The sequence below is a fragment of the Mya arenaria genome, chromosome 10 (assembly GCF_026914265.1).
Source record: "Mya arenaria isolate MELC-2E11 chromosome 10, ASM2691426v1".
In the NCBI taxonomy this organism is placed as follows: domain Eukaryota; kingdom Metazoa; phylum Mollusca; class Bivalvia; order Myida; family Myidae; genus Mya; species Mya arenaria.
Genome location: NC_069131.1, coordinates 27,981,179 through 28,007,324, shown reverse-complemented (window position 1 = coordinate 28,007,324; position 26,146 = coordinate 27,981,179). Strand labels below are relative to the sequence as shown.

Sequence of the window (26,146 nt, the reverse complement as noted above, 5' to 3'; positions counted from 1 at the left end):
AATACAAACAAAAAGAAACAACAAGAAGAGAGCAATTACATCCAGTTTAAGTCAGGCTGTAACATTAACTATATTGTCAATAGAAACAGAAATATGATATCTACAGACACATACAGACGAACATTTAAAAATAAAACCCAACATATTTATTACCTGCTGAACATGGTGCTTGTGTCTGGAATGAACACCGTACATAAAGGTTCCCGGTGACTCGAGGTAGCCGAGAGCTCCCGATGGCAGAATTGTACAGTATGTGAAACGCCAGCGGAATGGTAAAATCATGTTCATAATGGACTGAAATGAAATGGGTATTCGTTCGTTAAGGAATAACTATAAACAAAGATTCGTATAATTGGAACAGGTAACATGTAGTGTGTGAAGATAAATGCGTATAATAAGATGGTATGTACTTGTTGACAGGGATGTCAATTTGCATATTAAATAGAGATAAAAAAAACAGGGCAAGTCTTAGGAAATAACACATTCGTTATAGTTTTCAGCAGTCAGTTTCTTAATTTAAACATTTCTGATGATTTTAAACACATTATTTGGTAATTAAAACAAGAATCCGTAAAAAATCATTTTACAAACTAAGAGCGAGTTCCTTATTGGTCAAAACAAAACAAAGCATATGATTTGTGTACAAAAAATACTAGCGAAATTTTGGCGCTTTTTAACTTGGCCAATATGTTTCTTTTGTGCATTTGTGTAGACCTTCAACCTTTACAGTAATTATTTTAGTGAACATATAACACTCCTACCTCCATTATAATAGTTAGAAGCGCATAGTTTGATGATAGGAACACAATCCTTTCTTCTACAAGAATACACGCGAGTATTTGCAGGAAAACATCAGCATTGAAACACATAAACACCAAATGAAGTGGCAAATCTATCACAGACTTTTCCGCATGGGTGGGTGGCATCAGGGTGACAGGGAGATCATATACGCTAAACGTCTGAAAATTAATGGAATATCATAAAAGTATAGTGTAATGCATGCACAGACATTTTTTAAACAAAGCACACATATTTTGTACTATTAAATCAGTATATTTTGATGATTGTTTTGTTAATTTTCTGCTACGATTAATATAAGAGTATTTCAAAGATTATTTTGCGTCAAATGTCCCATCAATGCAAAGAAAATGATAGAAACATCATACTTAGCCAAGAGTAAATTCATATAAAGCCTTCATATAAAGTTAAATCAGTTACTATTGCAACGTTGCCGGCTGGTGGTACAGGTGTGTGTGTCAAGATGTTGGCGTAATCTTTGATGTAGGTCTGCATATTTTCAGGGTCTTTTTCAATGAACGATAACATTCTGAAATGAATATGAAAATCATCTATCCATTTTAACGTATATGGGTGTGGGTGTGACAACAAGCAACCAACACCTCCAAATATACCTATATTTACTGTGAACATTTTATTTATATTGTGTTAAAGCTGCACTCTCACAGATTGACCATTTTAACAACTTTTTTTATTTTTTGTCTCGGAAAGAGCAAATTTTTGCGTATATATCTGCACACAAATGATATAAGATTGTTGACAAAATATCAGATCGTAGATTTTCATATTTCCGTTCGAAAATTAATGTTTTATGGGTTTAAGAAAGATGCATAAAACATCAATTTTTGAACTTGTATACAAAAATCTGCGATCTGATTTTTTGTCATCAGTCTTACATAACTGGTTTCCATGGATTTTCGCAAAAATTGGCTCTTTCCAAGACAAAAATTAAAAAAGTTGTCAAAACGTTCAATCTGTGAGAGTGCAGCTTTAAGGCATGGAATTATTGCTTTATCATTGCGTCACCGTATGTTAATAGATTAGTATGATATAAAATAAAACATGTCATGTGTTATTTTTAATATTTGATATAATTATTGTAAACTAAACATTTCAATACAATCGAAGCCAATTGTATAAAAACTTTGGTAAGTTGTCTACAGATTATCATTTTGCTCGTAGACTTATTAAAACTTATTTTACTGGTTAGAAGTAAATTTTGGTTAAATATTGGCCAATTACGTATTTTGGATATCTTTGAGTCTTTGTCCAAACCGGACAATTAACCAGTCTCATACAATTGGCTACAGTTCAACTCAAATTACTCAAACAAACAGATGTCCTTTATTTACTTGGAGAGACATTCCTTCAATGTTGAGTAGTATGGACATTTTGAAATCACAACGCAGCACAGTGGTAGGTAACATTGCACATCGTCCTTTCCATCGCAACTATCGGATAGTTTTTCGCCAATTTTATTGACGATTATGTGTTTACCAGTCTACAAAAAGACGCACATCTACATTTTTTTTATGTGTTTACCAGTCTACAAAAAGACGCACATCTACATGTCAAGATGTAATATCAATATTTGCGCAAAATGCAACAACACTATGCAAAATTCAAAATAAAATCATATGAAATAGTTAACATGCAATGCAAGCTTTTACTGTAAAATAGTTATTGAATAAATGAAGAACAGCAGAAAGTATACAGCATTTTCCGTATCGGAATATAGAAATTGCTGATGAAGATACGGTTTTGCATTGTCTAGATAAACCATATGAGTACTAACTTATCTAAAAATAACATAATGGACACTAAAGGGACCAGCCCAGTTCCCCAAAGTTAAACTCTGTCTAGAGTCACAGGGTTAATGACTTAGACGTAAAAAAGGGAAGGTGGGTTGGTAAATCTGATATTATAAAATATATATATATTCTTTTCTTTAAATGCTTCTTGGAAATATTCTGTAACCAAAATAAGTAATAAAAGAAAATGCTTAAGTAACTATCATTTTTAGCATCACTGGTATTACTTATAGCCAAACACACTTCAACTTAAAAAAGTATTTCTCAAGGCAACAAAAAAATCTAGGTTCGTGGGTAGGTCGGAAAACTGGAGATAAGGCCCCGATTTCTCGAAACTTCTTAAGTCCCTTATAACAGGATTAAGCTTAGCTCACTATTTTTGGTGTTCAATAAATTGCATAATATTAACTTCTTTAAGAATTTTTATGCTTTAGATAGGAATTATCAATATGATTATCACAATAAACCATTTTTCATTTATCAAAATTCAATTTAAGTATGTATTTTGGCTAATTGAAATAAGCTACTTAAGCCTGTTAAGCTTAAGAAGTTTCGAGAAATTGGGGCAAGATTTTATCACGCCTAAAAAAAACTTAAAAAACACATACATTACTCATATCAGTAATAAGTAAATGAGTATAACTTTCTTTATAATAATAACTTTATTAATTATTATAATTATTATGCATTTAAGAGTGACAATATTAATATCGGAGTCAAACTTCACCCGCGCATATAACTATCACAAGTTATGAGTTCATAAGCATGACTAACTACATAGTACGAGAATAATAATAACAGAAAATGTTATGCATTTTAGAGTGGCAATATATATATATTCACCTGAGTAACTAAAGCTGAACGGTAGAAGGTAAGGCAGTGAGCATAGGAACGTGTTTTGTGAGTGCTAGTGAGTATAAATGCATGCATGCAGGGAGCAGGTTTAGTCCGGTGAGGAGTGAAGCCATCTGAAGATACAGCACTATACTGAGTTGCAGCTGCAGTCGTAGTTAGAGGTGTTATGGATTAAAAAAACAACATGTATATTAATATATATTTGTATTCAATACATGTAAATTGATATCTATATAGCCAATACATTTATATTGATATCTTCAGATGGCTGAACCAAATGCGCATTATATTTCCTAACAAGTTATGATAATTCGAAACAAGTTGGACAACCACGAATGTTTATCTGTTTAATTAATTACACACTAAATGCATTTAAAATAAGTTAAGAAAACAAATAGATCTAAATACGACCAAATACAGCGGGTGAAATGATATATATATACAGCGATGATTTAGTTTGACTTGCCTTGTTTTTAACTATATGCCTGGTCCTAATTTCTCGAATATTTTATATTCAACTTAAAAAACATAACGTTACTATTACACAAAAATATCATTTTTTTAAAAAAAATAGTGAGCTTATCTTAATTCTGTTATAAGCGACTAGATGTTTCGAGAAATGTGGGCCAGTTAAACAAGTCTTTCTTAGCAAATATGTCTTCATTAAAACTATAACACAAGAGAACCCAGTCTAGTGAATAGTCTTTCCGCGATAACTACCCACTAGTCAATAAATAAACATGTCAAAATCTATCACAAAAAATATTCGTTTGAAGTATTTTCATCTAAATCATGAAACACAATATCTTATTTCAAATAAAACCATAACGCAAGTCAAATTAAAGGAAATGGGAAAAGAGGCTTTGCAATGCATTTCGGAAAGAGAACAGCCAATTGTTTAAAACTGGTTAAATCTTTGGTTTGTTCAATGTAAGTCAAAATGTTAACTGATTGGTCAATATTTTAAGCCAAAAATTGTTGACCAATCAAATTGCTTGCATGTGCAAATTAACCAAAAGGTAACATGGGGATAACTTATTCAGTTTTAAACAATTGGCCCCAGGTAACAATATCTTTAAATCAACCTTGGTAACAGAGAACAAGCGGTAAAACGTCAGACAAGCTGCATATTTCTGACACCCTGTGATATCCGTTAAAACAAAGGAATGGGTCAAGCTTTCTGGCTGTTCCCTTTGTAACTTTAACCCATCTGCAAATAAAACAGTGTGCTTGTAGTTTATAATATACGTGTTGGATAGATAAATAAATCGAAGATATATGGTGAAATCAGTGTTTTTTATTTCAAGGGTGTCATAAAATGATTTCCTATGATCACGAGTGAAAAATAGAGGATATGAATTTTGTTGATTCAGTGCAAGCTCGCCTTTTATTTCATGCGTGTCATAATCAAAATATGGCTTTTCTATAATCAGCGTGAGAAAAGATCTTACACTAAAATCAACATTTTTTTCTGATTCTTTTTAGGTTACTTTCAGAGACTAATCGATGCCGTTCTGTTAAGAAATAGTTATCAAATATAGTTTTCTAAAGTGTATTGTTTGCCCGTGTTTCAGAGCATATATTTTATTAACAATCAACAATAATAACATTAAGTGCATAAGTTTTCTCAACTGAACAAGGACAGTGATTACACTAGTCGCTATTAACGGAATGAATATTTGAAAGGTAGAAAGTGTAATAAAGAAAAAAATATATGTATTAACATTAGATTAAAAACATGTTTCCACGTATTAGAGATTGATTCAATCCCCTTCAGTGTCAGATATCAGTCTAATTCGTTTGTAGTAGGGTTTCCAAAAGAGGTTTGAGAGTGGTGAAAACGCTAAGATGTTGACATTTGACGTGTGGTGGAGTATTAGAGTTTATTAATCAGTTCATTACTGTGCGATTTCTCTGGGCAGTTCGTATTTCACTGCCAGACAGTTTGAAATGATACATAATGGATAATATAATATCGAAACTATGTTCGAGCATTTAATTTCGTTTGTTATGGTTTTGTACGAAAGTATTTTTTGAGCACTTCAAGAATAGTTTTAAAACCATTTTCCTGAAAAAGGGTAAGTGTTTTTTTGTGTTTTTATTTATTCACATTTTATTATGTGTATTATTTTACTTGAATATAAAATCAATATTTTTGAAATCATTTGCCGTTTCAAACCCTAGGTACAAGTTTTTTTCAAAGGGATTTAACTAATAAAAAACAGTTATTAAAGTAAATATTTGCACTATTGTTATTTCACTGGTATAACTTCATATTGCACCGAAAACATAAAATCTGAAAAAACTAGGAGAAAACTAGTAATTTTTCAAGAGAAAACGAGGAAAAAACTAGGAAAACCTAGGAATACTGAGACAAAAACTAGGAGGTATTATCAGATAAAGTATTACCTTACTTTTGCTTTACTGTCCAATTACCATACATACAAGTGTTCAGCTGACTGTAAATTTCCTTCTGTTTGGCGTCACTTCAGCATAGTCTAACCTTAAATCACCATGGGTAAAGGCCAAACTATTTATCAGTGACACGAAACCACTACTGTCAGTAGCATAGGCAAGTCAGCTGAACATCTCTACATTGTTTTCCGCAAGAAACTCTTTAAAACACAACGAAACCACAAAATTGAAACTTTCAGACATTAAAAACTAGAAATACTAGGAGAATTTTAGAAAAATTAGGAAAAACTAGGAGCACTTAAAAAAACTAGCAAAACTATGAAAAACTAGGAACGGCTGGAGAACCTGCAAGGTGTGACCGAAATTCGTGATCTGAAAAAACTTAACTGATATAATTTGCCAATCGGAGCACCTCGACCATTATCCCTTAGACGTCAATCGATGGTTTACAATGTTACAATTCTTAACATTTAACTAAACTGCAAATACATCAAGTTGTAAAGCCTAAGGATTTTACTCTTAGGAATCCTAAGGAATAAAATATGCAAATAAAGACTGGGTCTCAATTTGAACTTAGTTATAATAACTACACGTCAATACATTACAATTGATTAATATTATTATTTTGATATTAGGATCTACTTTTACTAATGCACCAGCATAATATACCAGATGCTCGTCGTTTGGCCGCGGTGTTCCGATTGATAATCTAGCATGGGAATTTAAAGGACTAGCACATCACTAATAAGATGTACTTACCTGATAATCACCAAGCTCGTACTTTATGTAGGAATTTTATAAAATGACATTATTTTGCGAAAAAATTCAAACGTAAAACAGCTCTCATTCTTATTTTTTTATAAATAGATTAAAGTATTAAAGTTTAAGATGAAATGTTAGAACGTTAGAGGCGAACCTTTAAATTAAGTAAAATGCTTTATCAATGGTCCGTGCAAACGATAAAATAAATTCTTAGAATAAACATGCTTATGTATTATCTGTCGTGAGGCGTAAAAAATAGTGTTATTTGTCACGTAATTTCACGAAGTATCATTTGACTTAAGCTGATTATGAATTAATGATTACACACTGCATCCGGATCCACACCGCTAAAGTATATAGGATTACCCAGCTAAAGTCTAATGCCAGAATTACACCTATACTAGAGTGTTTTTAACTTGGACAACCTTTTTAATTTAAATGAATAAACGATACTAACAATTTTGCAGGGCAAAACAGCACATCCAATAGAAAAACGTCCCCAATTTTTTTTTAGAAATAAATCTTTATTAATTCATGTTACCTTTGATTATATTTATCTTCTTCCCACTCCAAAAAAACACACAAACAAAACAACAACACCAACCTAACGCTATTACTATGTGATATATAATCAGCATCTTAATTTTGGTACTGGCCAAGCTCTCACGCCAGGCAAAATGCTAAATCTCCGTATTGACTAGACTGTAAATCAATCAAAATGTTTAGTTTTCCATTTGGATGATATTTTTATTATTGGAACCGGTTGCCGTATTGGCCCAGACTTTTGCAAGTTATCTCTCATTTCTCAAATATTTCCTTGACATTTCTGATACTGCAAAAGGCATTCACACAGCTGTAACAAAGTCATAAGTGCACATACATCTCGGTAACCCTTTTTACTGCGGGGATTAATTTGTCATACCTGGAAAACAGAAGGCGGGAATGGACTTAATGACCTCGTCGCTGATTGGTAGTGTCGGTATTGTGACAGCCGGTGACCCTGTGTTGGAGTGGAAGATTGACATCGTTCTTGCAATCGTCTTCGGGTTCACTGAGGCGCTTCTTTGGAAAGGGTTTGTTCTTGGAAATGTATCAAATGAGTAAAAGCAATATTATAACAATCTTAAACGGAAAAGTTTGATTCTGATACGCTGAAAGGTATGAAATTGAAACTAGAAATAAATATAATACTATCAATAAAAGGACTTATTCTTAAAAAAATATTAGAATGTAAAAATACACAAATAATAGGGAAGACAAATACACATGCAATCACATAAATGCTTCAACTTATGTATAAACATGCTCATTTCTTTAATCAACAAATGTTTATCAATTTAATAACCATTATTCAAAATTTATTATCAAAACTTATAATTATACCACAATTTGTACAATACAAAAACGTAAATTATTTGCAATGAAATGTCAATGGTAAGTACCGTGAAGACTGTCTTTGCAGACCTGCTACAGTCGTTTTCGAGAAAACGTCGGTAAGCGATGGCGGCGACTCCTAAGAAACATGCAATTTACAATTGCTTTACAAATTAATCTCTTTACTAACATATAGACTATCAAGTTATAAGTGTGCATTAAAGTAAAAAAAAAGAAAAGTGCCTCAATTAGATCACAAGCGAGCGTATTTATTCTGGTTTCAATCGTAGCAGTCATATCTGCAATAAATTTACAAATCAAGGGAATAAATGACGTCATTACCATGTAATAGAATGACAGACTCGAAAGTTTTTAATTGTTCTTTTAATTTGGCAAACTATCATGGCTTTAATAAACCAAAAATCAACTACCTTTCTAGCACCCGGTGGATATGTTTGGTCTTTGTATGGAAAGGGGAAAAAGTTGACCATATCTGTGCCACTGATGGCGGAAACTACTTGCGGCTCGTATTCTGTGTCCATAATTCGTCTGTCTTTAAGCTGTGTTTCCTAGATACAACATTGTTTTATTACAATATATTCAGATCTTAATATGAAACGGAAACAGTTGTACATTACCAGAAGTATTTATAGCATATATTATATTAGGCTAATATGCTATTCATGTTTGACTCTGCTCGAAAAAAGTGCAAAAAAATATAATAAAATATGCAAATCAATTAAAGTTAATTCGCGCGCGCGTGTGCGCGTACTTATATCCATTAAACGAGACATGTTCATGTGTTATAATCATAAACAGGTACACAATGGAATGTACGAAGGCAACATTCTACGTCTTTATGTATGAGTCACTCGCTTCTACAACGCTCTATACATGCACCTGCTCATTATATAACTGTAATTATGCTTTGTAAGAATAATACCTGAACGTGAACCTGCGAAGTACATTCATACACGTCTCATCCTCAATAACAGCTTGTTTCGTTTCATTTAAATAAGTCATTGAATGCATAAAGGGAAGAAACATGTGCGAAACGGTTACCTGGTGCGAGGGGCTGAGTTGTGTACACCTGTCGTCAACACCGACCAACAACATAACGTCCACTAGACAGTTAGGTATCACAACCTCTGCCATGCTTCAAATGGTAAAAACAAAGAAATAGAAGATCTTGTTTTGTAAACTCTATATTCATGAAAGAGGGGCATTTAGTATGTGATGCAAGTGTAGCAATGGTATGGTTTAAGTAGGGTAGAATTTATGTTCAGTTGTGCATACCAATAAAACCATTTTAGTGTGCTTGAGTTTCTTTTCTTTATGAGGCCGATGATTTGTTTTTATTGTTGGAATGTCAATCCCAAAACAACACTTACACAAATGAAAAAGAAATGCATGAAATATCATAAGATGTTTATATTTATTTTCAATGAAATATTTTTATTACTTGTAGTACACAATGTTATAAAAAAATCCGAATATGTGCGACATAATCTCAATCATTGTTTTTACTTAAAAAAAGAGAAAAAAATCCCGAATGAATACAAAAAATTTCGTTGCAAATGAAGTCCTGTATTTTACAAAAATATGACTGTTTAAACGGTAAGGTAATTCTTTAATACATTCAGCTATGTTGCAGAAAAAAAACATAAAATGTGTTAACAGATTCAGTCAGAAACCCGATGCCGAAATACATTTGCATGTTCCGTTGTAGAAAGTTGTGTTTTTTATATATGCTCATTGTCATGAAGAAAGAATAATTTGTTAAACGAACAGTGTCTTGTTTGTTTGAATCAAAGTTTAAGGAAAGTCTACAAAAGTTGTGAAACGTTTACTAGTACACCAAAAAGTATGCTCTAAATACGTCTTAAAGACATGTCACAACTAATTTGCATGTTTATAACATTCTCCATATCAGAGAACCCTGCCAAATGTATGTTAGATTGTTACAGATGCTTTATATCTGGCAAAATGTATATGCTACAAAAGTTGCAGTGGTATTTAGGTGGGTATAAATGTAATCAGCAAAACATCTCCGTATGTTGGACTTCAATACTTCCTTAAGAAATATGAATATAAAAAACATTATTTTAAACATATAGCGTCTCAAATATTAATCAATTATAAAATGAACACTACAAGGACAAACCCTATAGTTGAAAATTCCAAAATAAAGCCTGTTTAGGGACACAAGGCAATGGCTCAAAAGACAATAACTAGGGTAACAACCGTATAAACACCACATGTATATACATATACATGCACCATAAACAGACCACACATACAAGATACGAACCTCAGTAATGGTGTATTACATACGAAGTGTCTCTACTATGTGTATACACGAAATGGAAAATGCAAGACAAATGCTATATAAATCTATCGCCATAAACCTATCTTTTGAACACATACGCATAGTATTTTACACTTAAAATGGCGTCAAATGCATTTTATGTAAAGAAATATGATTTTATATCATGCTTTGGTGCGCTTAAATTACAAAAAGGTCGAATATTTATTCGGGTTTTGCGTTATTTTAATCTGATATACGATTCGCCTACTATTATCAGATATTCACATTACTTCGCATTTTTTTTCATAAACAGTTTAAAAAGCTAAAACACAATACAAATTAAATACAAATTACGTTGAATCAATGTGACAATTTTTTGCCAAATCATATTGTGAGCCCACATTTGTGTCAATTAAGTTTAGCCTTTGCTTTAGTTTTTAATAAAATATTGGCACTGAAATGTATAACACCATTACAATTAGTGTATGATAAACTGTATTGATGCAGCTGTAATATTCTAACATTAAAACCCCTTCTTGCATTTCGTGATCTATACGATTTTCCTATTGTAATATTTTTCATTCGATCAAAACCTAAGTTTACTTTTGTCATATTTATCATTTATATAAAAAGTTAAGTTTGTATCATACATGCTTGACATATATGATGATTTGTGACATATCTCCTTTAAAGGATAAAAAAGCTTGTTTTTTAAATTGTATTCTTGAAGATGCATATAAATAGGAAGTCCCCTCAATTTCAAAAGCCTCAATGACACGCGGTTTCTATTGCAAATTGAATGATTTTTTAGATTACGCGCACATTTCAATAAATGTTTGCGTTGAAATATGAACTTTCCTCGTTTAAAACAGACTGAGTACTCCATATTTACCAGTACTACCCATCAATGCCGAGTGCCAGGTAAGCAAGCTATTGCTTTACTGGTGCCATAAATTATTTTAAATGGGCCACAGCATGTCGAGCTGTGCCTTCGGCGCTTTGATTAAAATAAAATTGTTTTTATTAATAAAATCTCTTCAAACTGATATAATTAACTATGTTAGATACTGCCAATAATAATTTCAGGATAAAGTAAAAGGAACAAACACTTAAAATTAACTGATAAAGTACTGGTAGTGGTACATGGAAAACGAAAGTAGCTTGGAACACCCCTTGATATACGGAACTTTAATAAAACTAACCTTTTCCAGTGTCTTCAAAAGCAGACTGTGCTCAATATTTCACTCAAATATCCTCCTCCATTGCTGCAATCACTGACTGTGGTTATGAGTGGTCATGTTTACTTCAAATTGTTAATATGCGGCCAAAAATGAGAACACACAGATAAGACATGTTTGAACTACATGTACTTAAATTACTTTCGGTTTCGGTTTTAGGGCGCAGTTATTATTATTTTAAGCGTTATCTAGACTTAAGTAATTTTACCATACATGTGTATTTAAATCGAAAGCAATTATATAAATATAAACAATATATTGCCAAAAAATTAAAACATGGGATTTTGGGATGTTTACCTTTTTGTAAAATTGTTGGTCCCTTTCACGATTTCCACTTCCGGTACACATGTAAACATGGGAAAAATGAAGAAAACTAAAACTACTCGCCAAGCTGGCGTTTCTTTGGCAGATCAAGTGCTGGAGGATGGTGTGGTTAAACCGACGGGAAGACTTAAGTCGAGAGAAAAGACTGAAAAGGACGACGAGGTAACTATTTTTAGACTGTAATATGTTTTCGCGACCATTGATTTATGTCAACAATTTAAAAACTATAACAAAATATTAATCCTTATATACAAGAAAGTGCTATTAATGAATACATACTAATACAATCATTTAATGTTGTAAATGTCTTTTAAATTCATGAAGAATGCCTTTATTTCATCAATTGATTCACCAATAAAAAAATTAAGCATGACCATTACTAAATTACTAAATACTAAAATTTGCTGTTTTTTTCACACCACTGTATGGGCATGGTAAAAATGAGGTATTTTATCATTCGGAGGCCAATTCTGCTTAACTCATGGTACACATGTTATGAATAGTACTAACTTCAATTAATGCCAAATCATTGAAAACTACTTTAATTTGTTACACCCAAAAGCTCAATAAAAAGTACCGAATTTCGAGAAAAAAGAATTATTGCCCTTGAAATTTTCCTGTTGGAAACAAAATGTGATAGAAAAAACTCAAATAGATTAAAAATAATTGAAGCAACAAAATTAAAGTGGCCTTGTCACCAAGTATGGTTATCCAGTACTGTATGGTATGGGTTTTGTTGTGTGAGCAATTCTCATGCTCAAATATTTTATCAGTGTTATGGTGAAAAGCGTCGTGTGTTGAGAAACATAAATAGGTCTTAGCGAAAAATCAACATGGGTAAAAAGAACAAGGATGTTTTTGCGCCTGAATGATTAAGTGTTGAACATTACAAACACTGGCTGAAAGAATTTAAACGTGATAATCAAAGTGCTCTTTTTGTGACAAAATTATTGAAATTGCATCATTGCCATAGAGAGATTGATGTGTTAAAAGCTTAAAAAGGACTACCATAAAAATTATGTTTGTGTAAAGGACACTTGCAATGATAGAACGCAGACAAAAAATACGAGAAAAAATGAGGCAGTGAAAATATGTCAATATCGGCAACCAACATTTTTACTTTCACAAATTTCATTGAATCATGAATATGACAATGGTTATTAAATTGTACAGAACTTGTCAGAAATAATAAATTATATTGAAATAACAATTTCACAAGTGGTATAAAGCACATAAATAGTTAACCGCAATACTGTATAGTTATTTACCGTAGTTGATGGATAAAGTAATACCAGCGGTCAAAAATTGGGTATGGTTAGCATCAGCAGATAAGAACAAATAAACATAGTTAATTATTTTAAAGTTTTGAAATTGTATGATAGATTTTACATAATAATTTTTGATTCTGTATAAAAAAAATTATCATGCATACCGTGAAGAACTCTCCCAGCTTTACAGACATTTATGTATTTACAGTTTGTTGATGACAAACTGTCGAGGAAGATTCTGGAACAGGCTCGTCAACAGCAGGAAGACTTGGAGGAGGAGCATGGCATACAGAGGTATATTGTGCAGTGCTTTTTGGGCCCGAAATGCGGCCAAATTCCCCTACTGAAGTACTAGCCTAAATCCTTAGTCTGCCTCTAAAATGATCCAAAATGAGGAAAATAAAATAAAAGCAATAAAAGTCCTTTATTTTGAGTTCATTCATAATTGGTAGCATCAACCTTACGATATGGATCTTCTGCATGAAGGTTATTTAAATCAACCGTAACAATAAAAATAAATTTCAAAAGGTGAAATATTTTATGATGTGCAGCATGCTCATATATTTGAATAAAACAAGTACAGCTGAAACTGTTGTCTAGAATCTAGAAATACAGCAGATCACAGTATTCATTACCTTCCAGTGCAATGAGATTTGAAAGTTTACAACGATGATGTTAACAATGTTGGTAACTTTAACAAAGTTATTTGCAGTCAGCCCGTTATAGTGAATTATTTTATTTGATTTACAGGAAAGGCCAATCAAAAAAGGCCAAGCAGGTCCGCCTTGGTGGGGCAAAGTCTTTGGGGGCGGAGTCAGATGAGTCAGAGGACGAAGAAGAGGAGGCGCCCCATGGGGAATTCTATGAACATATTGTGAGTATTAAAAGAGTAATTGTGTTTTCAATAAAAAATGTATTACCAGATTTTGTGGCACTCATCTGATTCACATGCCTTTTCTGGTACTTGTAAAACAAGTCTGTCATGGAGTGAACTAAAATTCTCTTCTGTTTTCCTCTAACAAAAATGGGGCTTAACTCAACCACTATTGAAACCAGAGGTAGGTGCCTTGCTACACATATGCATATTGTCACTGGCAGCATCATGTGTACCAAGTTTCATTTGGATATCTTGACCAGTGGCAGGAATGTGACGTTTTCAAGGCTTTGTCCAGTCGTTGTTTACTGGCTTAATATATTTTACAAATTTGAATACCAGCCATATTGCTATAGTCTATTGAGTGTTTTCACCCTTTAGTTATAAAAAAAATACCTAAATTGGTCTTGTCTAATCAGTACTTAAAGAATCCTTTGTTCAATCATCACGAAATTAGGTCGGAATGTGTATGAGTATAATATCTCGGACAAGGTTGATGACCAGTCATTTTGCTTTAGTCATTCAAGAGTTGTCACCCTTTAATTATGGAAATAACCTAAAATTGGTCTTGTCTCATCAATCACCTACAATCCTACATTCCTTTGTCCAATCATCACCAAATTTAGTCAGAATGTCACGTGTATAGGCAGAATACCTTAGTCAGGTTTGATAACCAGCCATATTACATCTGTCAGTCCTGAGATATGGCATTTAAACTGGCAAAACAAGTCTATTTGGCTTAAACTACAATCACTTATCATCACACTTGGTGTTCTAAAATAAGCACTGACGTGACAGGTGGCACTTTTGTTTTCCATGTAATTACACTGTTTATTGATATTCTAAACATTTACTTCAGGAGGTGGATGAAGAAGACGAGGCGGCACTGGCCAAGTTTATGTCCCACAATCCCCCCGCCAGGCGTACACTGGCAGATATCATACAGGAGAAGCTGACAGAGAAAAAGACAGAAATACAGAGCCACATGACAGGTTTTTTATGCTCATAATACTGTTAATATACTCTAGCAGAAAAAGAAACTGTGCATGATAACAAATCCATCTAAAAAGGTCTGAAATATTTGTGGAATTTTCGTTGTTTAGAATTGGAGGGGTGAATGCGAAAAGGTTCTGAGTGACATTAAATAAACAAGAAGATACTTTCGTTTATTATTTTAATTACAAATGCACCTTTTAAACAGAATGCTATTCCCACTTAACACATGTGCAGATTTTTGGAAAATTTTTATGTCAAAATAATGCACCCCCCCCCCCCCCCAGGTCCGGGGAATTGTGGGGACTTTGACTTTTGGTCCAGCCGACCCCGGGTAAAATCCCCGCCCTGCGGGGACAAACTGATGGTAAAATCCCTACCAAATGGCCCCGCACCGCAGGGGCCCTATGTAATGCCCATTCACTGCTTTATTTTGTGCAAAGATAACACCACCGCAGTCACCCGGCACTGTGGGGCCACCTGGAAGGTTAAAACACGGCCACTTTCCCCGGCTATCCCTGGTATACCCCTGGACCTTGGGGGGGGGGGGGCAGTTACAATTGACTAGTGCATAATTTCATATGCTTCAGCACATTAAGTATTTTTGGCTGGCACTAATATATTTATATAGTTTTCTTGCATACTGGACATGTGTCTTTACGGTCATGTGGCCAATGCTGGAAAAACCTGTCTTACACCCCCCATGTAAGATGAGTCACACGCAACGACGCGCCACTTTTTATTTCTTTTATTGTATGGTTTATGAAAAGTATATTGTGCCATTTCAATAAAGCGCAATCAAATATATATGTGTGCAAGACTTTTAATAAAATTAAGAATAAATGATTGTAAAAATGTGATTTTTAGAGGTGTAAAAACGTGATTTTTAGAGGAGCAATGTTGCACACGCTCTTTGGTGAAATGTACAAAAATGTGTTTTTTATTTAAATTTTACCACAAATTGAATTTTAAATATGCAAGAAAAAATATCAATAATGTTTTTCCGGTCCGGATAAAAAATCCGACACTCAGGCATGCTACATGGCCGGTAACTCGGAACAGCTCGTAACCAGTTTACCCGTGTGCCCTTGGGTCAGATTTTTCTATCAGTACTGGAAACACATAATAGATACTTAATATTGAAATATTACAAGTACAGAATTAGAAATAAAAAGGTCATAGATTTGGCCAAGTTTTGGGAAAAAGTATAATTAGTTGACATTAAAGTTTTAAGCCCAACCCACAATTTCCACAAATGAAAGAATTATTTTTTATATAACTTTCTGAAACACTTTTCCAGACAATGCCAGTGTACAGTTAGACCAACTGGAAGAAAGGCTTGTGGCCATGTACAAAAGTATCCGCCAGATCCTACAGAGATATCGCAGTGGGAAACTTCCCAAAGCCTTCAAAGTGATACCTGGTCTACGGAATTGGGAACAGGTATGATTGCTGTCTGCTTTAATTTCTAGATAGATGGATGGATCAATTGGACTTGCACATTTTATTATCCCCCGCCGAATCGAAGGTTTCGGGAGGGGATTATTGTTTTGGTGTTTTCCGTCATTCCGTCTGTCCGGAAGCATATCTTGGTAGGCATTGATCAGAAAATGTTCAAACTTGATCAGAATGTTCCCCTTGATCAAATCTCGACCACTTGTAAAAGTGGGTCACATGGGGTCAAAAACTAGGTCACTAGGTCAAATCTTAGAAAAATCTTTTGAACAAACTAGAGGCATTATACATGGTCAAATATTCATGAAATTCAATCAAAATGTTTTTCTTGATAAACTCTTGAACATTTACAATACTGTGTCACATATGGTCAAAAATTAGGTCACTAGGCCAAATCTTAGAAAAATCTTGTCAGGAACCATATCATGGTAATGATTGGTCAGATTATGTTTAAACTTGGTCAGGATGTAATATGGGCCGCTTATAAAGTGGGTCACATGCTAGGACACTAGCTCAAATCTTAGAAAAATCTTTGGAACACATTAGAGGCATTATGTATGGTCTAATATTCATGAAACGTGATCAGAATGTTTTCCTTGATGAACTCTTTGACATGTTTAAAACTGGGTCACATGTGATAAAAAAATAGAAAACTAGGTCAACCTGTTCCTACAAGATAATGGCTTCAACCAGAACATTACAGGTCCTACCCACAGCCTTGGAGATACACTAGACCTCCTAATTAGCCTGATTCAAAATCTCCACACAGTCAACAAACCCCTACCATACACTGATCACCACTGGTAAGCAGTGAAACTCGATGAGCTTGAAAAGAACACATAGTGAACTTGATCAAAAGATACTTTAAAATGTCATTTTTCACTATTTACTGTTATCACTTCAGACATTTCTGAACTTTCACTTTGAAATCATTCAAATTCATAGAAACTATTACAAATGTTACTCTATAAACAAAACTTTTATTTCAAATAATTCCAAACAAACTTAAGCTTTTATCCAACCTTCATAACGGTCCATTTCTCTGCAGCCATATTACATGTAAATATAGAAATATTCCACCTACTTTTCATTTCCAATCCATGAACTTGGCCTAATCTGGCGGGGATATCAATTCAACGAATTTGCTTGTTAGTGATGTTCTGATGAACGATTATAGTTGAAAGTTCATTGGTTGATCTTGAAATCAGTGACAATCGATTGTATTTGGTCATAAAGGATCATCAGTTCAACCAGCAAGTTTTTTTCTCTTTTTTTCTTAGGCTTTTTTAAGGATTATGAGTTATTGTACAAGAATAAAACTACAACTGAGGTATTGTCAAAGAACGTTTGTACTATAGATAATCGGTTACTTGAGTGGAAGCGATTATCGGTAGTCAAACTGGAACTGATTCCCAACACTAATATTTATAGCCATTTAAGTCCTGAGCAAAACCCTGAGAGCCCCCAGCATAGTTTAGTGTACATGAAACTTGACATGCTAATGCATGCACTAAAATAATGGGTTCTGAGGTAATACAAGGCCTTTAACATATGTATAAAACAAAGCAAAATGAATCACTGGCTTTGCATGTGATTCCTGCCCTAGTGTGTTAAGTTATTGTAATGCAGTATAAGAAAGATGCTACAGAAACATCACACTGGTAAACTGCCTAAGCCCTCTTTTGATACCTGCCCTCAACATATGGGAATTCATTTGAGTGTTTTGGTACATGTGACTATCTATAGCTGTAAATGTTATATGATCTGCAAGCTTAGAGATATTTACTCCACCTGTAGCCATATGTATCGAGTCAGTATAGTATAATAGACTCTGTATGAAAACATCACAGTTGCTGTAACTCATCATCATTGACAACCACGGTACTTCATTCTGTTACACTTTATAAATACCTGAGAAATTGACTGACAAAATCTTGATTTATGAATATGTATGGGGCAGGGGAGAAACATGAAATTGCAGTTAACAACTACAATACTCTTCAATAACCCTGTAGTCAGTTTTCTCCACAGGCGAGTGGTCTAGGCTGCTGTTCAAAACTGAACTTAAAAGGCAGACCAAGCCCTAATCCAGCCTTCTCCTGGGTACCTTTTCTATGGAAAAACATTAGTATGAGTGCCAGTGCATATTTTTGCATTGATACCTTGTGGAACAAATAACTCTGCCTGAATGGGGAATGTAGTTGTATATTAGGGATTTCAGAGTTTGTAACTCATAGACAAACCCAAAACATGGTGTCAGAAGACACAAATTGGTGGAAAAGAACACTGGACTTACTTCTTGTATTTATAGATCCTTTACCTGACAGAGCCAGAGACTTGGTCAGCCGCAGCGACATACCAGGCCTCAAGAATATTTACATCCAATCTCAACGCCAAGATGGCACAAAGGTCATATTGTTAAGCTCTTGAAAAAACCTTCAACTTCGGACACCTAAACCACTAGACCACTTTCACTCTTTTGCTGTTCTGGAAGTCACAACTGTCATTTTATGTTTATGTCATCATAAAATTATATGAAAATCTGATGACACATTTTTGCATTTTTTCATATTGATAACTGTAAACATTTGGACTGTTAATTATTGAAATCAGAAAGTCATTTTTAACTATTCTGTTTTTCGAAAAACTGTCTGGTATTGTCATACATTATATGTACAGCAAGGCTCTTAACTCTGGTCAATAGTTATGAAGTTTTACCTCTTGTTTGACTGAAAAAAAAACGGACAATGTTTTACATTTGCTCTGCTGTGCTCATGTTGATATTCAAATGATGTTTTAGGAGTAATGTTTCTGAATTATATTTATTCATAAACTATCTATTAGGTTCATTATTTCCAATGTTTTTAAATGTTTATAAATATAAACAACACAATATTAGGAGATCATTAAACATATTTAAAATTAAATGTGCTCCATAAGTGAAATAATAAAAAGACATTTGGATGGCTGAAATTTCTAAATGAAAGATTTTCTTGTAGATGTACCTAAATGTTTACTGGTACTTCATATATATTTACAGATTTTTCAATCTGGTTCTACTGCCTCGAGTCAGAGATGATATTTCGGAATACAAAAGGCTTAACTTCCATCTGTATATGGTAAGGAAGCAAAAACGTCAATCATTAGGGCATTTTAGGTAGTAATTTTCAATCATAATGTTAGCTCTTTGATTTTTTTTTATTGAATTTTTCAGATATTATTAATTTGTATTAAACATAAACAGATGATTTTTGTCAGCTTCATGCATGTTAAAATATTTTACTTAAGAGATACAATATAAGTTATAACACTATTATTTCAGGCACTGAAGAAGTCCCTATTCAAGCCGGCAGCATTTTTCAAGGGCATCCTTCTTCCATTATGTGAGGTATATACATGAATTAGTTTTCGAGAATCAAGGATTAAAACCTACAATGACTTAAACATATATGTGACGTTGTCAGCGAAAAGGAATTCTGTAGTGATTAAAGAGATGTTTTCACATTTGGAGGTTTCATACCATATAAGCAGGCAGTCGTCGATGTTTTTTATATGTATTATACAAAGGTTTTTTTAGTTGAAGTTTTATTTAACAAAATTGCTGTGCATTTGTTTTGTTGTCGTGTCTCTTATTTAAAATGTGTTCTTGTTATGAACATGAATACCTCAATTGGATTCATTTTTACGGATGACATCACTTATTACAAGTATGTCCACATGCCTTGTACTACGGTAAAGAAAAAAGTCTGAAACCAGTTTCTATTATGTTTAATTTTTATTGTTGACTCTAAGATCAAAACTTCCATTTGCTGTAAAGGCTTGAATGTTCATTTAAAGTGAAACTGTTAGCTAGCCTTTAATCCTATATATTTTTTGAATCCCATGTCTCTAAGAGTTGTAAAAGTATACTCAATACCATACCAAAGTACATATACCACATGATCCAAAAGTGTATAGAACAAAAATAAAATTGAGTTAATACTAATTGATATATTTTTCCATTTTGTCACATAGATCAGTGTATTGCTTTAAATATTGATGTGTTTTTTTTAAAGTAGGTATGGTAATATATCAATGGGTTTAGCTATTACATTCTATGGCTATTTTTAATTTTATTAATATATGTGATGTACAATCTATATGCATGCAATTTACACTAGGTGATTAAACCAACATAGTATTCACTATTTCGCAGGCTGGAAACTGCACACTACGAGAGGCAGTGATTCTATCCAGTGTACTGGTGAAGAACTCCATCCCCATGCTCCACTCAGCGGCCGCCCTGCTGAAGATTGCAGAGATGGATTATAACGGAGCCAATAGCATCTTCATACGTGCTCTTCTCGATAAGAAATACGCCCTGCCGTACAGAGTTGTGGATGCCTTGGTCTTCCATTTTGTGAAGTAAAGTGGAATTACTTGAATACTAATAACAGTCCAAACTAGCTATGTCGAACTTTGTTATCTCAATGTTCTGGTTATGTTTAAACTTTTTTATTTTATTTTCGGTTCAGTTATACACTTTTTGTATTTCAGTTTTATCAAATGTTTGTTATCTCAAAGTATTTCCTAAGGTTCTAACGACTTCGACATAGCGAGTTTTGACTGTATATAAAAAAGGGACAAGCTTAGTAGTCAAACATTCAATATAAAGCCTTTAGAGGCACACTGATAGGGGCTTAACAACACGATCATACAAACACTACAGGCAGACTACACATGCATCAACATAGCTTTATCAACAAATAATGGGATGACTGCTCTGGAACAGTCAATGAAACAGAGTTTATTGGAACACCAGTTCACTGCAACACCAGTTCACTGCAAAATGAGTTCACTGCATCATGAGTTCACTGCAACATGAGTTCACTGCAATATGAGTTCACAGCAACATGAGTTCACTGCAACATGAGTTCACTGCAACATGAGTTCACTGCATCATGAGTTCACTGCAATATGAGTTCACTGCAATATGAGACTGCAATATGAGTTCACTGCAATATGAGTTCACTGCAACATGAGTTCACTGCAATATGAGTTCACTGCATCATGAGTTCACTGCATCATGAGTTCACTGCAACATGAGGAGTTCACTGCAACATGAGGAGTTCACTGCAACATGAGTCCACTGCAACACATGAGTTCACTGCAACATGAGTTCACTGCATCATGAGTTCACTGCAACATAAGTTCACTGCATCATGAGTTCACTGCAATATGAGTTCACTGCAACATGAGTTCACTGCATCATGAGTTCACTGCAGTTCACTGCAATATGAGTTTACTGCAATATGAGTTTACTGCAATATGAGTTCACTGCAATATGAGTTCACTGCAACATGAGTTCACTGCATCATGAGTTCACTGCATCATGAGTTCACTGCAACATGAGTTCACTGCATCATGAGTTCACTGCATCATGAGTTCACTGCAACATGATTTCACTGCAACATGATTTCACTGCAACATGAGTTCACTGCAATATGAGTTCACTGCAACATGAGTTCACTGCAACATGAGTTCACTGCAACATGAGTTCACTGCAACAAGAGTTCACTGCAATATGAGTTCACTGCAACATGAGCAATATGAGTTCACTGCAACATGAATTCACTATATGAGTTCACTGCAACATGAGTTCACTGCAATATGAGTTCACTGCAACATGAGTTCACTGCAATATGAGTTCACTATATGATTTCACTGCAACATGAGTTCACTGCAACATGAGTTCACTGCAACATGAGTTAGTTCACTGCAACATGAGTTCACTGCAATATGAGTTCACTGCAACATGAGTTCACTACAACAAGAGTTCACTGCAATATGAGTTCACTGCAACATGAGTTCACTGCAACATGAGTTCACTGCAATATGAGTTCACTGCAATATGAGTTCACTGCAACATACTGCAATATGAGTTCACTGCAACATGAGAGTTCACTGCAACACCAGTTCACTGCAACATGAGTTCACTGCAACATGAGTTCACTGCAATATGAGTTCACTGCAACATGAGTTCACTGCAATATGAGTTCACTGCAACATGAGTTCACTGCAACATGAGTTCACTGCAATATGAGTTCACTGCAACAAGAGTTCACTGCAAGATGAGTTTACTGCAATATGAGTTCACTGCAACATGAGTTCACTGCAACATGAGTTCACTGCTGCGTTCACTAGAGGCACAGACAAATCTGTATGCACGTAAGCTCACACTTGCCATAACTCAAAACTGTTGAAGATATTCACATTAAATTTTGCACACATATTATAACTGCTTACAATATTACTCTGGCTCTAGTAATTTTCGAGTTATGCTTATTGTTCTAGATTCACCATTCATTATAATATTAGAGATTGTTTAAGAAAAAGAAACAGGTTTTAAACTTATACATTTTATTGTTATTTCATTACTTTTAAAAGTGTAAAAGATCTTGGTTACATGTTAGGCTACTTGTCATACAAGCCTTTTCGTATCCCTCTAGCTTCCAAGTTCCTAACTATAAATGATTGACTTTAATTTATGATATGTTTGGTTTCACCTTGGCGTCAGTTCCTTCTCACTATTAAGAATGCAGTATACTCACTACTTGATCAACTATTATTCATAATAAGATAAAACTAACAGTATATGACTGATAATGAAACAAGTTATTTATACATCATATAAGTCACTCTCGTTGGCACAGTGTTATGCGATAGTGTGGTCTTCGGAGGAATCTTTAGGACAAGGGCCCGATTTCACGAAAAGTCTTAAGCCAAACAAGCTTAAGTATCTTTATTTCATTTAGCTTTATTTCATACTTTTTCTAAACAAACAGTCGAGCAGCATGAAAATCTCAAATATAATATTCTATTTTAGTCTCAAATCTTTTAAAGCTGCACTCTCACAAATTGAACGTTTTGACAACTTTTTTTTTGTCTTGGAACGAGCCAATTTTTGCAAAAATCCATGGAAATCAGTAATATAAGACTGTTGACAAAAAATTATATCGCAGATGTGTTATGCATTTTTCTTAAACCGTTAGTAACGGTTTGAGCCCTAAAACATTATTTTTCAAACGGAAATATGAAAATCTACGATCTGATTTTTTGTCAGTAATCTTATATCATTGGTTTGCAGATATTTACGCAAAAATTTGCTCTTTCCAAGACAAAAAATAAAAAAGTTATAAAAATGGTATATCAGTGAGAGTGCAGCTTTAAAGGGTTAATATTACACAATTTGTACCAAAACAAAAATAATGTGCTTAGCTTGATCATGTTCTAAGGGACTTAAAATCATTTGAGAAATTGGGACCTTGGGCTGTATTCAATATCCAACATCGATCAAACTTAAGTGTTAAGAGTAGAATCTGAGTGTTTTGATTGGACTGTAAAAATAACTGGCTAATCCACGGAATGAAATCAGTGAGTCATATCTAAGGATAAGAATACTATTGAAAACTGCCCCAGCTAAACTCAGCTTTTCTATTCCAGATTTACGACAGACAAGAGGGAGTTACCAGTGTTATGGCACCAGAGTCTTCTCACGTTTGTTCAGCGGTACAAGGAGGACATTTCTAGTGAACAGAAGGAGGCCCTGATGGAGGTGTTACGGGCACACACGCACGAACATATCACGCCGGAAGTGAGACGGGAACTTGTGAACTCCAAATGTAGAGACTTAGAAACAAGTGAACCTTCTGCAGGATTCGCAGAAATGGATGATTGAAAGTGGTGTAACATTTGTTTGGCTTATTTTAAAATTGTTAAGGATTGTTTTATACGCCTTTAAATGAAGTTTATTAAAAGGAATTAACAAGTCATAATGGTATGTTATTGTGAAGACACTCCTCTGGGCCCATTTTCAATAAAGATCATAAGGGTAAAGATCGTGAATTGCTATACCTTACCCTGTTTGGTGCATATAATGTGTGTCAATAAAAATATCATAAGACCATTTGTCTTATAGATACTTCCCGTTATTTTAGGGTCATCCCTGAGCACACTTATGTAGCGTATGATTATGACTAAGATATTGTACTGAAATTTTGAAATTAATGTCATACAATGTTTGAATAATTATAATTATTTTTTTTATTTGAAAACTAATGATTTTTTTCTATGTAATTATTTTAGTAACAGTTAGCAATAAGTTTTTTTAGCTTTTGTGTTTGTTGAACATTGTTCTTTAAATACAGATAAATTGAACTAAACTTTTTAAAGGCTTAAACATACATCTTTCATTTTCAGCCAATGAAACGGCTCATCGGCTTATATTATGTACTAAGCTTAATCGTTACAAAATTCGGTCTTTTCAAGCTCCGCTTACGCAGAATCTGTGAACGTGTTAACACATTTGGAAAAGTATTTTTCCTTTTCGTTATATTTTCTGCCCGTTCCAAACACGTTGATTTATCATATTGTACATTATTTTGTTAGCATTTATTCAGTAGATATTCATGTGTGTGTCAATTAAGCCTTTGAAATCTAAAACCCCCATTAACGATATGAAAAGTTGTTCATGTGTTTTCTTAAATGATACTATTGTTTCGCAAAATAACTATGCGAATGATTTGGTTGTATTTGCTTACAAATTACATTAAAGAAGGCTCAGTATAACAACCAGAAAAATTAATAGATACCACTGATTGGTCAATTCAATTTTTTTTATCGAATGTCAAACATATAAGCCCAAACAATGCGACGATCAAACGTTTCGTATACTGCAGAAATAGTCAATTCGTGCATTGCATGAACATTGTTTTCAGTGCTTCAGAGGCTCAACTTTTGTTCAAATAATTCAATTTTATTTCCAATCTGTTTTGCAGCTTTCTCAATCAAAGCAACATAAGTAAACAGCCTGTACCAATATTAAAACACTATCCGCTAGATACATAAACGCTGAATGATCAAGGATGTGCGCCATCTATAGTAGCTAGTCAAAATGTCGGTTACATTCTAATTCACTTAGCAGATATTCAGTAAAATAGTATTGGTTAAGAAGATAGCTTGCTCGCTGCGGTTGCTCGGCCCCTTCTTAATTAATAAGAATTAACGCAATACCTCGTATACCTTTTTCGCAGAGTTTTTGATACTCAACTCGGTTGAACTGCTCCAGTCTTTGGCATATTACCGTTGACGTAGGAATCGAAAGCATGCACTTATTTTAAGATAAATGTTTGCAAAGAACAATGATATATTATATGTACATGTAAAAATGCTACTACGGAAATAAATCACGTCTATGACATGTATTCGATGACAATTGTTCAGCATTACCGTGATTGATTCGACTCGATAATTAATAAACCTTCTTGGTTCGTCTTGTTTGAATGAGCCTACTTATTGTGTATATTCTCTGTCTTGTGTGGCAACACCAACATTATAGTTCGTAAACTAGATAAGAATGCCGTATAACAAACTGAAATCTGATATTGACCTTATTTTTTTTTACTGCGAGTAGATAAAACAATCTCATCGTTAAGTTATTCTGCCTTTGTAATAAATAAGCTGTAACTGCCTGCCCGGGAAAGACGCGTTTATGTTCTTAAACAAATAGGAGACGGTTAAATCGTATGGTTTTTACTTTTTTTAAAAGAGCACTCCTTTTACTCATATAGAATATGTTGATTAAAATCTTTGGTAATGATTCCAAAGAAAAATAATACTACAGCAAGAAAAGT

The 26,146-nt window shown here is 33.8% G+C and overlaps 2 protein-coding genes across 7 annotated transcripts in view; one reads left to right on the top strand and one right to left on the bottom strand.

The window, feature by feature from the left end:
- Positions 1-11,702, bottom strand: part of LOC128205679 (DENN domain-containing protein 3-like) — a 32,856-nt gene extending 21,154 nt beyond the window's left edge. For 3 of the 6 annotated variants that reach the window (XM_052907520.1, XM_052907522.1, XM_052907524.1), the window contains exons 1-10: positions 11,526-11,702; positions 9,078-9,171; positions 8,447-8,584; positions 8,084-8,154; positions 7,564-7,721; positions 4,550-4,674; positions 2,151-2,299; positions 1,219-1,327; positions 762-959; positions 154-294 (exon numbers count right to left, since the gene is read on the bottom strand). In XM_052907520.1, the coding sequence (XP_052763480.1) occupies positions 154-294; positions 762-959; positions 1,219-1,327; positions 2,151-2,299; positions 4,550-4,674; positions 7,564-7,721; positions 8,084-8,154; positions 8,447-8,584; positions 9,078-9,170 (1,182 nt within the window). In that variant the 5' untranslated portion in view covers position 9,171; positions 11,526-11,702. Of the gene's footprint in view, positions 1-153; positions 295-761; positions 960-1,218; positions 1,328-2,150; positions 2,300-3,452; positions 3,578-4,549; positions 4,675-7,563; positions 7,722-8,083; positions 8,155-8,446; positions 8,585-9,077; positions 9,172-11,525 lie in introns of those variants that run through there. The other 3 variants (XM_052907523.1, XM_052907525.1, XM_052907526.1) reach the window with 3 other exon arrangements.
- A 185-nt stretch (positions 11,703-11,887) lies between these two features.
- LOC128204190 (bystin-like) lies at positions 11,888-24,566 on the top strand. The gene is made up of 10 exons (XM_052905567.1): positions 11,888-12,047; positions 13,362-13,447; positions 13,904-14,027; positions 14,887-15,019; positions 16,321-16,463; positions 18,787-18,884; positions 19,516-19,594; positions 19,798-19,863; positions 20,671-20,879; positions 23,958-24,566. Exons 1-10 carry the CDS (start codon positions 11,916-11,918, stop codon positions 24,190-24,192), a joined length of 1,305 nt encoding a protein of 434 aa, XP_052761527.1. The 5' UTR covers positions 11,888-11,915; the 3' UTR covers positions 24,193-24,566.
- The last annotated feature ends 1,580 nt before the right edge of the window (positions 24,567-26,146 follow it).

Excerpts from the sequence above, each read along its gene's own strand:
- LOC128204190 (XM_052905567.1), top strand. The coding sequence starts at position 11,916 with ATGGGAAAAATGAAGAAAACTAAAACTACTCGCCAAGCTGGCGTTTCT. Across the intron at positions 16,464-18,786 it reads GTCTACGGAATTGGGAACAG|ATCCTTTACCTGACAGAGCC; the intron begins GTATGATTGCTG and ends TTGTATTTATAG. Across the intron at positions 20,880-23,957 it reads TTGGTCTTCCATTTTGTGAA|ATTTACGACAGACAAGAGGG; the intron begins GTAAAGTGGAAT and ends TTTCTATTCCAG.